The 14,650-nt window shown below is 34.5% G+C and overlaps 2 protein-coding genes across 4 annotated transcripts; one reads left to right on the forward strand and one right to left on the reverse strand.

Annotated features, from left to right (window-relative positions):
• Window positions 1-274: 274 nt before the first annotated feature.
• Window positions 275-9,587, forward strand: LOC108328965 (protein ACTIVITY OF BC1 COMPLEX KINASE 3, chloroplastic). 3 transcript variants are annotated; one of them, XM_017562899.2, is made up of 8 exons: window positions 275-762; window positions 858-1,085; window positions 1,934-2,269; window positions 2,536-3,091; window positions 3,389-3,575; window positions 3,682-4,048; window positions 6,616-6,773; window positions 9,448-9,587. In XM_017562899.2, the coding sequence occupies exons 1-7, from the start codon at window positions 460-462 to the stop codon at window positions 6,730-6,732; spliced, it is 2,094 nt and encodes a 697-aa protein (XP_017418388.1). In that variant the 5' UTR covers window positions 275-459; the 3' UTR covers window positions 6,733-6,773; window positions 9,448-9,587. The 3 variants fall into 3 exon arrangements, with proteins under 3 accessions (XP_017418388.1, XP_017418389.1, XP_017418387.1); XM_017562900.2 differs by lacking the exon at window positions 9,448-9,587 and adding an exon at window positions 8,635-8,948; XM_017562898.2 differs by lacking the exon at window positions 9,448-9,587 and adding an exon at window positions 7,384-7,629.
• Window positions 9,588-11,367: 1,780 nt separating this feature from the next.
• LOC108328966 (protein GRAVITROPIC IN THE LIGHT 1) lies at window positions 11,368-13,819 on the reverse strand. The gene has a single exon (XM_017562901.2). The coding sequence runs from the start codon at window positions 13,421-13,423 to the stop codon at window positions 11,849-11,851; it is 1,575 nt and encodes a 524-aa protein (XP_017418390.1). The 5' UTR covers window positions 13,424-13,819; the 3' UTR covers window positions 11,368-11,848.
• Between the last annotated feature and the right edge of the window lie 831 nt (window positions 13,820-14,650).

Consider the following 14,650-nt stretch of genomic DNA (forward strand, 5'->3'; position numbering starts at 1 on the left):
CACATGTATGAGTATATCTTTAAGTACATTAGTGTAAGAATACAAAAAAGAAAAAAATTATATGACATCAATAAATATCATTATTGGACAATGTAGTATAAGAATAAAATGATCTTAATAAATTTTTTTTTTGTATTTTACAGAAAAATATAAAAAGAAAGATAATAAAATAATATAAAATGGAAGTAGAAAGTTTTTGGTATCAATTATTTGTCCTACAATGATTCTACGTATTACAAAAGAAAAAGTGATACATATCTAATATTTTTATATTGATATGGGTATTAATGGCGTGCACAAAAAATATTGTGTCCTGAAAATCAAATGGCCCAAATGCAATTTCGTGTATGCCTTTCCCATTACTCGTTTGACTCATTTTCGGTTCGTCCAAAACAACAACCGCCATTTAAATTTCCACTGTCCACGGCATAATAAGAGTTGACATACCCGACACGAACAATGGCAACGGTGGCGCAGCCGTGTCCTTCATGGACGAGCGGTTCTGTTCCGCTCTCCAAGCGCCTCACACGACGACGTTTCAGGGGCAGAATCAACTCTCTCACGCGCCTCACCCCACAAGCTGCTCTGGTCCAAGCACCTCCTCCACCTTCCGCGCCCAGAGACAATAGCTCCATTCAGGTCCTCACCCTGTCACGTGCCAATGACTTGCAAGCCGAGGCCAGAGCCATGACACGCGCGGCCAATGCGTCTGTCTACAACCCGCAACTAATAGCGTCCATGTATGGCTCCCAGCCCGCTAAGGTCTTCTCTCTTACCCTTTTTGGATACCCTTTTGGAAGTTCATTCGTGGGTACGGCTCGGATTCTGAGGATTGGTTGATCCCTTTTTTGTGGTAGGTGGTGCGGAGGACCCTTCAGATTGTAGTTGCGTTGGGTTCGTTTGGGCTGAAGCTGTTGCTGGACCAGAGGAATGGAGCGCTTGATAAGAATAGAAGAGTTCGTGCGTCTGAGCTTAAGAACATATTTACGAAGCTGGGCCCCACTTTTGTGAAATTGGGTCAGGGATTGTCCACAAGGCCTGACATATGCCCACCGGAGTATTTGGAAGAGCTTTCTGAGCTTCAAGTGTTGTGTTCACTTCCCTTTGACTCTTTTTGATTCAAAATCAGCGTTTCTTTTGCTTGTTAGTTAGTTAACGATTATAACTCCATAAAACTTAAAAATTTTAGAGCATGCTCTAGAGGTTGACTACCTTTAAGGGCTTTGTTTGGAGAAACTACTCGAGTTAATATTAATTCAGATAAAATTCTGTATGAAAACATGAAGAAGAAAATATAAAGTAAAATGTATACAAGTTAAAATCAATTAATGCGTAAAGTTAGATGAGAGCTTCTGTGTATGAAAAGTTGAATTCAGTTTACTTTCTATTTCTCTTCATTAAGTACATATAAAGAAATTTATTCAAGTAGAGCCTAGGTATTTGTTTGAGTAGACCTTATATTACAGTAAAAGAAGATAAATCTTGTTGGGATAAACATTTCAGCAAGGGTAAAGAATGGAAGTTTGATGATATATTGAAGGTATTTTGTTTGAAAATAAGCAAGAGTTGATTTTCCGAAGGCTTGCTTTCTTAAGGTTCAGCATGTAGCTTATGGAAGTAAGACCAGACAACTTATGTATGTGGGTTGTTTCAACTAGCTTTATACAAAGGGCTGAAAATAAGTCCATCCAAACGGTGCCTAAGAAGTTTGGTTTGCTGAGTGACTCATCAATATTGTAGCGTAAATTACCATACACTTTTGTGTATAATGTCTTGGTTCTTATAGGACTTGATCAAAGTTATTGCAATGTGAAAATTTATTTGATGATGTGGTGTACGATGGTATATGCCCTTTATTATAATTTTTGCTATGAAGTTCTGCATTAAAGAATTAAAAGTAAGGGTAATTTTGATCCTGGATGTACTTTACCAGGATGGTTTACCTACATTTCCTGATGAGGAGGCCTTTGCATGCATTGAGAGGGAATTGGGTCTATCTCTTGACTCCATATTCTCTTCTATATCACCATCACCCATAGCAGCAGCCAGTTTGGGACAAGTTTATAAAGCTCAGTTGAAGTATTCAGGAAGACTTGTCGCTGTGAAGGTGCAACGCCCTGGTATTGAGGAAGCAATAGGATTGGACTTCTACCTGATAAGAGGTCTTGGGTTTTTCATTAATAAATATGTTGACATAATCACTAGTGATGTTGTTGCGCTTATTGATGAATTTGCACGTAGAGTATTTCAGGAGCTCAACTATGTGCAGGTAAGTTCTTCCATCATTTCCATATGTTCTTTTGAACTTTGTTTTCATTTTGTAAGTTTTTTAAAAAAACAATAAAATGATAAAACATTGAATCTTTAGCCTATTGACTTTTGTCTAGAAAATGCTTGAATCTACTAGTTGTAGCTTTCTTCATTTGTTGTTATGGGGTGTTATGCTCCCTGTTTATTGATAGTAAAACTACTTATTTGTAAATTATGTAAGATTCTTTTTCAGGATTGAATGTAAATTTTGACAGGTTCCTGCAGGAGGGACAAAATGCAAGGAGGTTCAAAAAATTGTATGCTGACAAGGAAGATATCTGTGTCCCTGATGTTTTCTGGGATTATACTAGTGCCAAAGTACTGACGATGGAGTGGGTTGATGGAGTCAAACTAAACGAGCAGGAAGCTATTGAGAGACAAGGATTAAAAGTGTTGGATCTGGTTAATACAGGCATTCAGTGCAGTCTCAGACAGCTACTTGAGTATGGATATTTCCATGCAGATCCACATCCTGGGAACCTTTTAGCAACACCGGAGGGAAAGCTTGCTTTTCTTGATTTTGGGATGATGAGTGAAACTCCGGAAGAAGCAAGATCTGCCATAATTGGCCATGTTGTTCACTTGGTTAACCGAGACTATGAAGCTATGGCTCGTGACTACTATGCTCTTGATTTCCTGTCACCTGATGTTGATGTATCACCAATTGTACCAGCACTACGAGACTTTTTTGATGATGCACTTAATTATACTGTGAGTGAACTTAACTTCAAGACACTGGTGGATGGTCTGGGAAACGTTTTGTATCAATTTCCATTTAATGGTGAGATCACAGAATGCTTTTTATTGATTTCTCATTTTTATCTTGTACTTGTTTCATAGTGATTCTTGAGTCATTTCAGCCAGGGATAGATACACACTTCCGAAAAACACATTGATATTAATTATATTCTACCTGTGAAAGAAAATAAAACATTTTGTTATTTTTGTTAGAACTTTCAATTTAAATGGTTGACTGATATTGTCTATTTCAACAAGTAATTTTTGTTACATATACCTGCTATTTGTTGCAGAGTTTGATGGTTTGGATTTGGGTTCTTTTTTCATTTTCTTTTGGCAGTCCCAGCCTACTATGCTTTAATATTGAGGTCCCTCACTGTCTTAGAAGGTTTAGCACTTTATGCTGATCCCAATTTTAAGGTTCTTGCGGCATCATACCCATATTTTGCTAAGCGGCTGTTGACAGACCCAAACCCCTATCTAAGAGATGCTCTTATAGAGTTGCTTTTCCAGGATGGCAGATTCAGGTATACATTCAGCTATATAAAGTCCATGTTTCATTCATTGAACATGATGATAGAATACTTTTTTTAGTAAATTTACTTGAATAGACATTGATCTAGTCGAGTGCAGGTGGGGTAGACTTGAAAACCTGCTAGTCCAGGGGAGAATGGACAGGGATTTTTCTGCAAAAGAGGCTTTACAACCTGTCCTGAAGGTATTGTTGAGTCCAGATGGTGAAGAACTCAGGACCCTTGTTATTAAAGAAGCTGTTCAAGTGACTGAAGCTTTTACACTTAGCACAATTTCTGATACATACAAGTCAGTTCCTGATTTTATGAAGACTCTTGTTTTCAATGGCAATGCAAATGGACCCATTATAATGTCCGAAGTTGAAACACAAAACATGATAGAGCTTAGAGATCAAGTATTCAGGATATGGGGACTTTTGCAATCATCTAATGATTTTGATCCAGATCTTTTACTACCTATACTACAGGTAAGCATTTTCTGCATTATTGTATTTCTATAGAATATGAACCATTTACTGACTATAGAGACATTCGGCAGGTGTTAATTTATTTATTGAACTGATTTCGTATGTAACAAAAACTTAGCACAGCTATAGCACTTGGTCAACAACTTTGTGTAGCAATGATGTGAAACAAGACAAGTACAAAACAACTCTGATACAAAGAGTACTACATATGATTGCAGCTCACTGATTGAATACAAAGTAAAGAAATACTATAAGATTACATTAAAGATATATTTGTGATTGAAACACATGCTAATTTGAGATCCCCATAAGCACAAATCCAAAACCACAATTAAAACAAATATCAGTGTTTCAAAAGTCAATATTAATCATTGTTGATACAATAGGTGACGATGATGGTTTTAGTGGACTATGACTATGAGAAAAAGTGTTGATTTGATTGAGGGTGTCATGAGCAAGGAAGACCAAGAGTTCAACTAATGTAATATGGAAGACTTGTTGGACAGAGTGAACCTCTTGCAAACACTTGTAACACTTGCAAACATATAGTATGTTATTTTTAAGAGAATAACAATGATACTCTTTACGGAGAAGAGAGTATCCTAGGAGACACATTTGGTGACTCTTGTCAAAAGAGTGGAAAATAAGACTGATTTATTATTCTCAATCATAAAAAATACATTCTGATACCCTCTATTTGTAATAATCTAATTCTCCTAAAAAGGGAAATAAGGAAACTAGGAAAATAAAATAAAATAAAAGATTATATATCTATTTCCTCTAATTAGGAAGATTCTAAAGATATTATCTCAAATTACAACAAAAAATTTATGTGAAGTTGGAGATATGTCAACGACAAAACACACCAACCAAAAGCACATACTAAGGATCTTTCATTAAATACCCATATACATTTGAAATGTTCACCAATTATTTTTAAAAGACATTTATGCCCAAAAGATGTGATAGGAAGTCCTCAAATGTTAGAATGGCTGACAAGTGTCCCGTAAGAAAGAAGGACTTCCCCCCAAAATTTCTTAGGAACATGATACTAGAAAGTATAGTTTGTCCTATTAAGTGCCCATTTTTTCTTTCAACAATATCATTCTTTTGAGGTGGGCTGGCACATGAAGACTACCCCTTCTTTTCGGTAAAAGGAGTTGAACTCAAAATTAAAGTTGTTCTCGGCCTTATCAGACCTAGTTCTTTTACTACTGATTCCAAATTGATTCTTAATCATTGTGATAGATTGAATAAAAGTAGAACTAACCTCAAGTTTGTGGTTCGATAAAAACCCCAAGTTACTCGGATACAATCATCTATAAAGGTTATAAACTATTTAGCACCTTAGATATTAGAAACATTAGTGGGACCCCATATATTAGTATGTACAAGATAAAAAGGGACAAGACTTCTCATATTAGTATGTAAACTCGCACACCTCACAAGGAGACATTTCACCTTTAAATTCTTAAACAAGAAAGGGAAAATAAATCTTACAACTTGGAATGAAGGATGTGCCAGCCGATAATGGTATAGTTGAACTTTTTTCTTTATTGGTCATGCTGGATTTGGATGAGGGAGTGACTATTGATAGTTGAATAGGGTCCTCCATATAATAAAAGTTATTCCATTCTCTAGCATGTTCAATCGTCCTCTTCAAGTTCTTGTCTTGTAATAAATCTTACTATGTAAAACATTACATGAAGGATCTTTTTTGTTTTAGTACAAAAGTCAGATTAGAGGACAATTTAAGGACACTTTTTAAGGTTATGGATGTGCTTATTTGGACCTCTCCATGTACTATTGCTGTGAAAGTTTTCTTGTTGCTAGGACATGGAGAATATGTGGAGAAGTATTTGGTTAGTGGGGTCATATTTCCAATGACTCCATAGTCTAGTATCCAATAGTCAAAAAAACGTGTATCTAAAGCATTAAGGCCAAAAAAAATTGAAATGAAAACTTACTAGAATATATTAGAGTGCACGTACTTGTGAGCTGGACATTCTACAATTCCGTAGTAGTTTGGGATCTGTCCCCAATTTCCGTCCAGAATTCATGATCTCAGCCATATAGGTATATTATGCAACAGAAAAGGCTACAATAGTGATGAGAGTGGCGCAGCAAAGCCACAATGAAGGTTATGGTCAAAGACTCGCCAAGATCTAGAGCTATAAAGAAGAAGAATATATTTCTTCTATATTTGAATAATGAGGCCATTGGACTTATAAATACATGAGCCTGCTGATTCATTGTGATACCCATATTCATATTTATGGTGACTTGTAATCTTGCGACCAATGTATAGAGAGAGGAAAAGAAATAATAAAAAAGAGTTCACACCTAGTACCTTTTTAAAGATAGGAACAACCAAATTGCTCTGAAAGTAATGTAAAACTATTCTGACGAAAAGAAAGAAACATTGAAAGTAATGTTAAATGAAATAATTTTAAATATTTAGTTGAAGTGAATTTAAGGCATTTTATATTTGACCCTCAGTTTCATTTTTCTTAATCAAATCTGCCAGTAGTTTAATTTTAGATGAATTTATGTTTGCACATGAACAGGTTCTTCAGCAACCTGAGGCACGCAGACTTGGGGAACGTGTTATGGGGGGGATCACTCAACGTCTTGCAGCACGCTTTCTGCAACAAATACTTCGAGTTCCAACACCTTCCACATAGATTTGTGTCACTGTCAAGTCAGCCTATATAGTCTAGACAAGGTGCATATTCTATATATATTTTCTTTGTGCTTGTTAGAAGGTAATTTAAATTTCATCATCCAATAAAAGAGTGAGTGTTGATTTATGGTATAAGTTTTACACATTAGTTTAAACATAAAATTAATTTTATTTTATAAAGTCTGTTTAGAAGTTTATCCGTAAGTACCATGTTCACTTCTTTCTTACAACACCTGAAGCATGACAAATTTGTTTTACTGTAGTTTCTGCAAGGAAAAATACTCTGGTAGGAATCTGTTTGCAAGAGTGATAATAGGTATATGGGATTCTAGGTGTGATAAAAAAAGTTGAAATCCATTTCAACATAATATGATATAATCGAATTCTTATACTCAACATTACGAACAAGTTTTAAACAAGAAGTCGTATTTTAGTCATTGTAAACTATTAGATATTTACAATGTCATGTGTTTTCTCTAGTTATGAACTGAAGCATTAGATAGGATTATGTTACTCGGGGTTTGTTTAGATCTATTTAGTGTTTTCATCGGTATAATTTGCAATGCTAGTTTAGTTCAGTCATATTGAATTGAATCACTTGCCGTACTATGGTAGCTTATAGTATTTTGTTTCTTTTATCGTGTCTTAACAGGGAATAGAGGAATTACATTCTTACAGAGCAAGAAAAGAAATTGATTCTTTCAAAATTGTTGGATTAGCTTGTTTGTTTTGAATCCTCTCAATTGCAAGAAAAAAATAAACCTGTACATATTATATACTCAGTATTATTGATGCTGCAAGCATCATAATCAATCATAATAATCATCATCATCGGTAAAAATAATGTAATAGTGTCAATTGAGAAGGCATTGCTCTTGTGCCTCTTGTTTCTTTTCAAGCACTTTGATATTTGAGTCATAAATGCATATATTTATCTCTATTAACAATGGCAAGTAACAATAATAGTTTTATTAGTTTTATAAGAAATAAATATTTTTTTTGTCTCTAAACTAATATAATAATTTTGTTTTGTTCTTAAATTGAATTATTGAATATTTTGTTCTTAAACGTTCATAAGATTATATTATAGGTTATTATCTAATTCCATTTGTCACATTTATATATTTTTTTATTAAAAAGAATATTTTACATAATTTTTATTAAGTTTAGAGATTAGAAAGTTTATAATTTAGTTTAAAAATATAATAATTTGAGAACCTCGAAAAATATATTTATTCTGTTTTATAATTATATTTATTATTTTAGCTGAAAATTATTTGTCAAATAATATATGATGTTTGTTAGGATGTAAATTTTAAATTTAATTTAATCCTACAAAATCAACTTATAAGGTAAAATTTACTTATATATTATAAATTTGTATTATTAAATTTTTTTATATATTATAAATTGGTGTTATATCTAATTAATGTGGGACTTCTAACATACTTTTTTTTTCATATTAATATATATATATATATATCAGGCGTAAATATAAACTAATAAGTGGTTTGATAACAGTCTGATAGTGAATGAAATGATATATCAACAAATAATAAATATCATTAGGATAGATTTTAATCTGATTCTGATATTGTGTTAAAAAATAGATTTTAAATTTAATTTAATTCTACAAATTCAGTTTATAAAGTGAGTTTGTATCTACATTAAATTGATTTTATATCTTGTAAATTAGAATTTATTTCTAATTAATGTAAGAGTCAATATTCTTTAAGTTTATAAATTACTTAATATTGTACTCCAATACACCGGTGACTTATAAATTGCAGTTATATTTGCTTTTAAAATTATATTTTGTCCATGTAGTTGCGATATGTTTAGTAGTTTTGAATAACTAGTATATTTTCGTCGCTGCATGTGTCCTAAACATGGACAATATTAGCTTGGTCAAGGGATGATAGTTTGGCGGCTACTCATTGTCACGTGTTCCATCCATGGCATCCCATTAAAACTGTGTTCACTGAAGAAAATTTATTGTATTGTCAAGAGGTTATTTAGAGCAAAGAAATGAGCTGATTACCGTGTTCACTTGAGAATTAATAATAGTAATGCAAATAATTCCTTAAAAGTCAAGTGATTTGGAATAGTTTAGTGTAATTTAATTTAGTTCTATCATGTAATTTAGTTAATTCATTTAAAATCATTATGTAATGTATTTCTGCATAATGTGTAGCACTGAGAGACGTACCTTTCTGATGTGACTTTTCTTGTTTTTCAATGTTTGAATCGTCTGTTTCGCTTGCTTGCACTCTTGACTAGGGAGAGATACCTGCAAAAGACACTATGATGCTCAAGTTAGGAGTGGTTTAGTGAATTATATATTACAATTGAGTATTTAAGTTCTGGTCAAACGTACCTGACTTTTGACCTTGACCTTATTTATAAGTCATTTCATGGATCCTAAACTAGTACAGATCTAATAAAATAAAAATAAAGTTACCTTTAGATTTGATTAACTACTCATAAACGGCTTATCAATATTTTTAATCAGATATCTTAATTTAAACGCTAACCTAATTATGGTTCAACATTGTTGACATAGCAGATAAACTGAACGATCAATATAAACATATCGGATGGACTGAACTATCCTTAGTATTAATCCTTCAATCTATGATATATATCATACACAAGTAATCCAGTTTTTCCAACCTACTTTTAAAGTTTAATTTAGTCTAATACGTTCGTTTTGAAGGATGACACAAAAGTGCCTTGCCGCAAAAGTCGACGCAGAATTGGAAGCAAGCAGGTTCCACTCATTTTGGAACGTGAATTTTGATTTGGGATTTATCATGCATCTAAATTTTATTTCAGTACGACGCAGATAATTGGACCATGCTTTAATGAAGAAAGGGCATTTTCCCCTTAGAGGATGGATGCATTAGATAAAAAGGAAAGTATACGTGAATCTCTCATTTCAAAAATGATTCCAACAATAAGTTTTTCTGATACAATCATAATTTTTTCAGGAATTTATATATATAACATTAATAAAAGATTCTCTGTTAGTATATTCTTATCAATTTAATAAATTTAATTATTTTTTAATCTGACAGTTTTTAATAGTTAAAATAATTATCTATAATAAAATTATAATAATAATAATTATAATAATAATTTTATTACTTTTTATTGTCATATAAAAATAATTGATACATGTACATGTGTTTCTATTAGTAGATATAATAATATAAATATATCAACTTAAAACCGAAAAACCTTACACCCGTGCCTGCCCCCTCCGAAGCCTAACATTCAAAGTTTCAAACATTCCCAACATTACACGAATATAACTTAACTGTGTTAAAGGACAACAAAGCAAATTATTCTGCATTTGCTTTTAGCTAATAGAGTGGACCTATTTAGTTTATAATATAACTTTTTTAACAATGTGTTAAAAGTAATATAAATTTTTGGATGAAATATAGTTTTAATATCTAATAACTTATAAATTTTGTTATTTGTCCCTAATAACTTTTTTTGAACTTTTTCATCTCCAATAAATTTTTATTTCATTTTTTTGTCTCCAGAACACTTTTTATTTCGCTGATCAAAGTACTATTTAAACAGATTTTTTAAAATAAAAACGAATAAAAAAGTTCATTAGGGATGAAAACATTAAATAAAAATTCTTAGAAGTTAACAACAAAATTCAATACTTTATGAAGGAAAAATATTTAAACCGAAAATTTAAGTATATAAGAAACTATAAAATATATTATAACAAAAAGAAACTGGAAAGATTTAAACTAACTAACCAACCTTGTGTATAGTCTTCGAAAGTCCAGGGTGGTAAAACAAAGAATGAATAACCACTATGCTGCACAGTCTTTCCAAGTCCTACATTAAATAGTGAGTGAAACATGTATAAAATGGAAAATTAAGTAAACGCTTGACTTGATAGTGAGTGAAACACCTAAAAGCTATGAGGGAGATTATATTCATCTCACACCTAATTAACAAGCACTTTATGAACTTTGGAATATTAGACTTTCATTAACACAACATACTAAGACTCCTCCTGACTTTCATTAACCAAACAAGTGAGTGCTGCTCTCTTTCATCATTCAAATTAAGCTCCAAATTGGTTCAAATTGAATTTTTCTAATTACTATTGCAAAATACCAATTCAATCACTACGAGGTTTGGCTGGTTGGAAAGTTTGGTTTTGGTGCCTTGACTGACGGCTAAGAATTGCTCCCGATTTTCCAGGTCTAATGCAGTTGATCCAGTTCACTTAGGGAAAAGCCGGACCCAACTACAAGTAAAAGAAAAAGGGAAAAGTAGTTGATTAAAATCTACTTTGAATGAACTTAACAATAAGAATCTATAAACATAACAGAACCTCAAATTCTGCCCTTAAACTGTCTAAACAGTAGGATTTATAATTAAAAAACCCTCATTAGAAACTAATCAAAAGTAGGCCCTAAATAACAGTTCCAATGGGGATAGTGTAGGAGATCGTACCTGTGCACTCACAATTCATGTCTGCAGCTTAATCAATTGAACTGATTTGAGGAGACAACACTCATCCATTCTAAGAGAAATTTTACATTACAAATATATTTTATAGAATATTCTGGAGACTGGAGAGACAAAGAATTTCTATTGAGTATTGAGAAAACCAATGTCATTTGTCATATATAAGTAATGAGAGGAAATTTTACATTACAAGTGATACATGCACAATTTACTGATGTATTTGTTGTTATTGTACCGAGAATGAGAGGAATATTCTGTACAGTTAAATCTACACAAGTGACCTAAAACAACCATGAAGCAAAACTGGGAGGAAAGCAGAAAGAGATAAACAAATACCAACAAAAATACTACTGATCCTCATTGTATTGGCACCAAATACTGAACTTGAAATCTGTTACTGCTCCTGCTTCAGTATCAAACAAAGAAGCAAACATCATTAGGAATATAGGGCAACATTGGCATCGTCTTTCCAATCCAGGCGTGTCTTTAGATAAATTCTGGCAAAACAGTGGTATGTTTCACTCAAGGGGAGACACAAACCCCAACACTAGAAATATCAACAGGATTCATTTGACTCCTGCACATAGTAGTCTCATAAAACACTGCCCACAACTTCAAGAAGAACTCTGGTTAGACTTGTCTGTACATCTGAAAGTACCTATATAAACCTGCGATTGAATAACTACCGTGCCAATTTTAAAACCAGGAAGCACAGTGAATCCCACCTTGGCCCTTCCCTTGTTTGGCCAGGTCAACCTCTTTGTTACATCTTCCATGTATATCATAGAAAACTCCACTCCTCTTTCCACTTGAAAAATCTCGACTGCGGGTTCAAACGTGTAGGACAACTTATGCAGTGTCCAAACGGCACTGGCCATTCCAACAAACGCCTCATAAAACATACTCAAGGACCGCCACGAGTTCAACACAGCCTCCTTCTCCTCCAAATTGACAAAAATGGACGACTCCATCGATGGATGGATGAGCCTCTCATACTTGTGCTCACAGAACCGCGAAAACTCACAACCAGGGTGAATACCCAACAAATCCATGGGATTGCTAGACACATGCTCAAGCAGTTGCTTCAAACAACTGTCTCTTTTGTCCACATCCGAACAAACGTGTTCGTTGGACACTGTTTCTTTCATTCCAAAATCTAAGGAGTCAAAACCATGAAACATCCCTAAACAAACGTAGGACAGAAGCGCGTACTGGTTGTGACCTTTCTTGGCATAATCAACATTGGGATGAACAGCATTGGCCGCTAAGCCCAAATCCCACCCTGCTTTCCTCATCAAACCGATTAAAATCTTGGTAAACCGATGTGTCGCTCTAGAAGCATCGTGCAGCAATAAATCGAACACCTTAACAGTTAACAAAACATCAGAAGAGGGGTTCAAAGCGCTAGCACAAAGCTTCTTAGACAAATTCACGTTACCCCTGTGAAACTCGTCCAGTTTGGCTCTTAGGGCTACCACCTCGTCATGCTTCTGCTCCAGCTCCCATTGCAAGCGGTTCGAGACGGTGCCGAGGGTTCTCAATTTGCTCTGATTCTCCTCCACTTCAGCTTCCAAACACGAACCGAATGGAAATCCACGATGTTCGGGAGCGAGGTAAAATTTCTTCAGCTCCGACAGCCTCTGCAGATGCGAAACCAACACCTTGTCTGCACTCGTTACTTGCTCCTCCACGAACGGCACGTGCGCGCTCTGGAGCTGGAAGTAGGAAGCTTCGAAGGCGGAGACGGCAGCGAAGACCGAAGAGATCAGGGCGTGTGCCGTTTCTTTGATCTGAGCTTCGGTTAACGCCGGCGCCTTTTCGGGCTCGGGAGATTTGGGGGCCGGAGGAGTGATCTGCGGCGGGGGGATTCGAGATTCCAGCGGGGATTGTAAAGGCGGAGATCGCGGCGGCGGATTTTGAGATTCCGGCGGGGATTGTGGAGGCGGGGAGCGCGGCGGCGGAGAAAAATTGTGGGAGGGATCGGGGTCGGGCTTGATGACGACGACTTTTTGGTCGGGGATGATCTCTTCGGTGGAGTCAAGGAGAGAGAAACCGTCGATGTCGTCAAGGGGAGAAGCGTTTTCGTCGGAGAAGAATTCAAAGGTTTTGGTCTTGAAAGCGAGGGCGAATTTCTGGAACATTTCTGAGATTTGTGGGGGTTTGGCAGAGGAACCATCCATTTCAGGCATCGTGGTTGGGGAATTAGAAAGGGATTTGGAGTGAAAGGTTTAATTCAATTCTGCTATAGTGTTTGTTGGTGCGGTACTGAATGATGGTGGTGGGAATGTGCTTTGGATGTCTTGGAAGAAAGGGCACATGGGGTTAGTTCGGTGATTTCTTTTTCCTTCTAACATATGTTTTTTATTTTCTTAATGTGGCCTTTTTGGATGTTGTGTTGTGTGTGTACTGTTCTCTCTAGGTTATGCCTTTTGAAAGGGGAATTGCCTTCTCTTCTGATTCCCGTTAACGGTAAAATGAAAGAAAAGAATGGCGTGGAGGAGGTGGCAATTCGTCGTATTCTGACCGTTAATATATACTTTTTGCGGAAAGGAAATTAGGAATGAAAAAATAACGGTAGTGATTTCAGTCATGTCGAGCTTTCTTAGATAGATGTGAAATATTAAGTTTGAATAATATTTTAACCACTTCAAATAAATTTAAATTTCATTTAAGTTTATAAAGACATTGATTTTAAGTTTTTATAAAATTAAAATAAAACCAATTCACATCTTTATACTTAAAAATAAGGTTTCTTTAGTACTTTGGTTTATTATTTGTGAGTTTAATTCAATATATGTAGAATGTGTTTGTTTCTATTTATTTACTATGCAGTAGATAAAAAAGTGATGAGATCCTTACATAAAAATATAAAAGATGTTTAGGTAGGGTTGAGATCTCTAACTCAAAGCATTCAAAGTTATTCCTTTCATCATTCACTTACGCTATTCTCTTTTTTCTCCTTGTCCTAACCACGAGAAAGCCTGCAGAAGACACTCTGACGTTCAAGTCAGTAACTTGGTTTAATAATATTTAATCAACATAAGTCCTTATAATTAGTTACCTGACCCACTATTAAAGATATATTTAAAATGAGTTTATCAACTTGCATTATTCCATTAATTATCAATCAATGGTTGTTATTATTATTGATTACCCTTTAATTATCTTAATAGCTGTCTTTACCGATCAGTTACTGAATTGTTAATTGTTTGCACGCCTGGTCCATTGGCCTAGCGAGTATACATACAATACACAAGCCCTCCGAGCCCAAACAACTTCTTTGTATAGAATTGCGCAGGAATTATTATGAGCTTGAGTATTTTTATGCGCTTTAAGTCTTCGCTCCTTTCTTCATCAAGCGATGGACTCTAGAAGTTCACTTAGAACGTTCCCTAGGTCGAAGAGACTCGAGTGAG

Source organism: Vigna angularis, chromosome 2 (assembly GCF_016808095.1).
Source record: "Vigna angularis cultivar LongXiaoDou No.4 chromosome 2, ASM1680809v1, whole genome shotgun sequence".
Taxonomy (NCBI): domain Eukaryota; kingdom Viridiplantae; phylum Streptophyta; class Magnoliopsida; order Fabales; family Fabaceae; genus Vigna; species Vigna angularis.

Coding starts and splice junctions, on each gene's coding strand:
- LOC108328965 (XM_017562899.2), top strand. CDS start 460: ATGGCAACGGTGGCGCAGCCGTGTCCTTCATGGACGAGCGGTTCTGTT. Junction 2,270..2,535: donor AGGAGCTCAACTATGTGCAG/GTAAGTTCTTCC, acceptor AGGTTCCTGCAG/GAGGGACAAAATGCAAGGAG. Junction 4,049..6,615: donor TTTTACTACCTATACTACAG/GTAAGCATTTTC, acceptor GCACATGAACAG/GTTCTTCAGCAACCTGAGGC.
- LOC108328966 (XM_017562901.2), bottom strand. CDS start 13,423: ATGCCTGAAATGGATGGTTCCTCTGCCAAACCCCCACAAATCTCAGAA.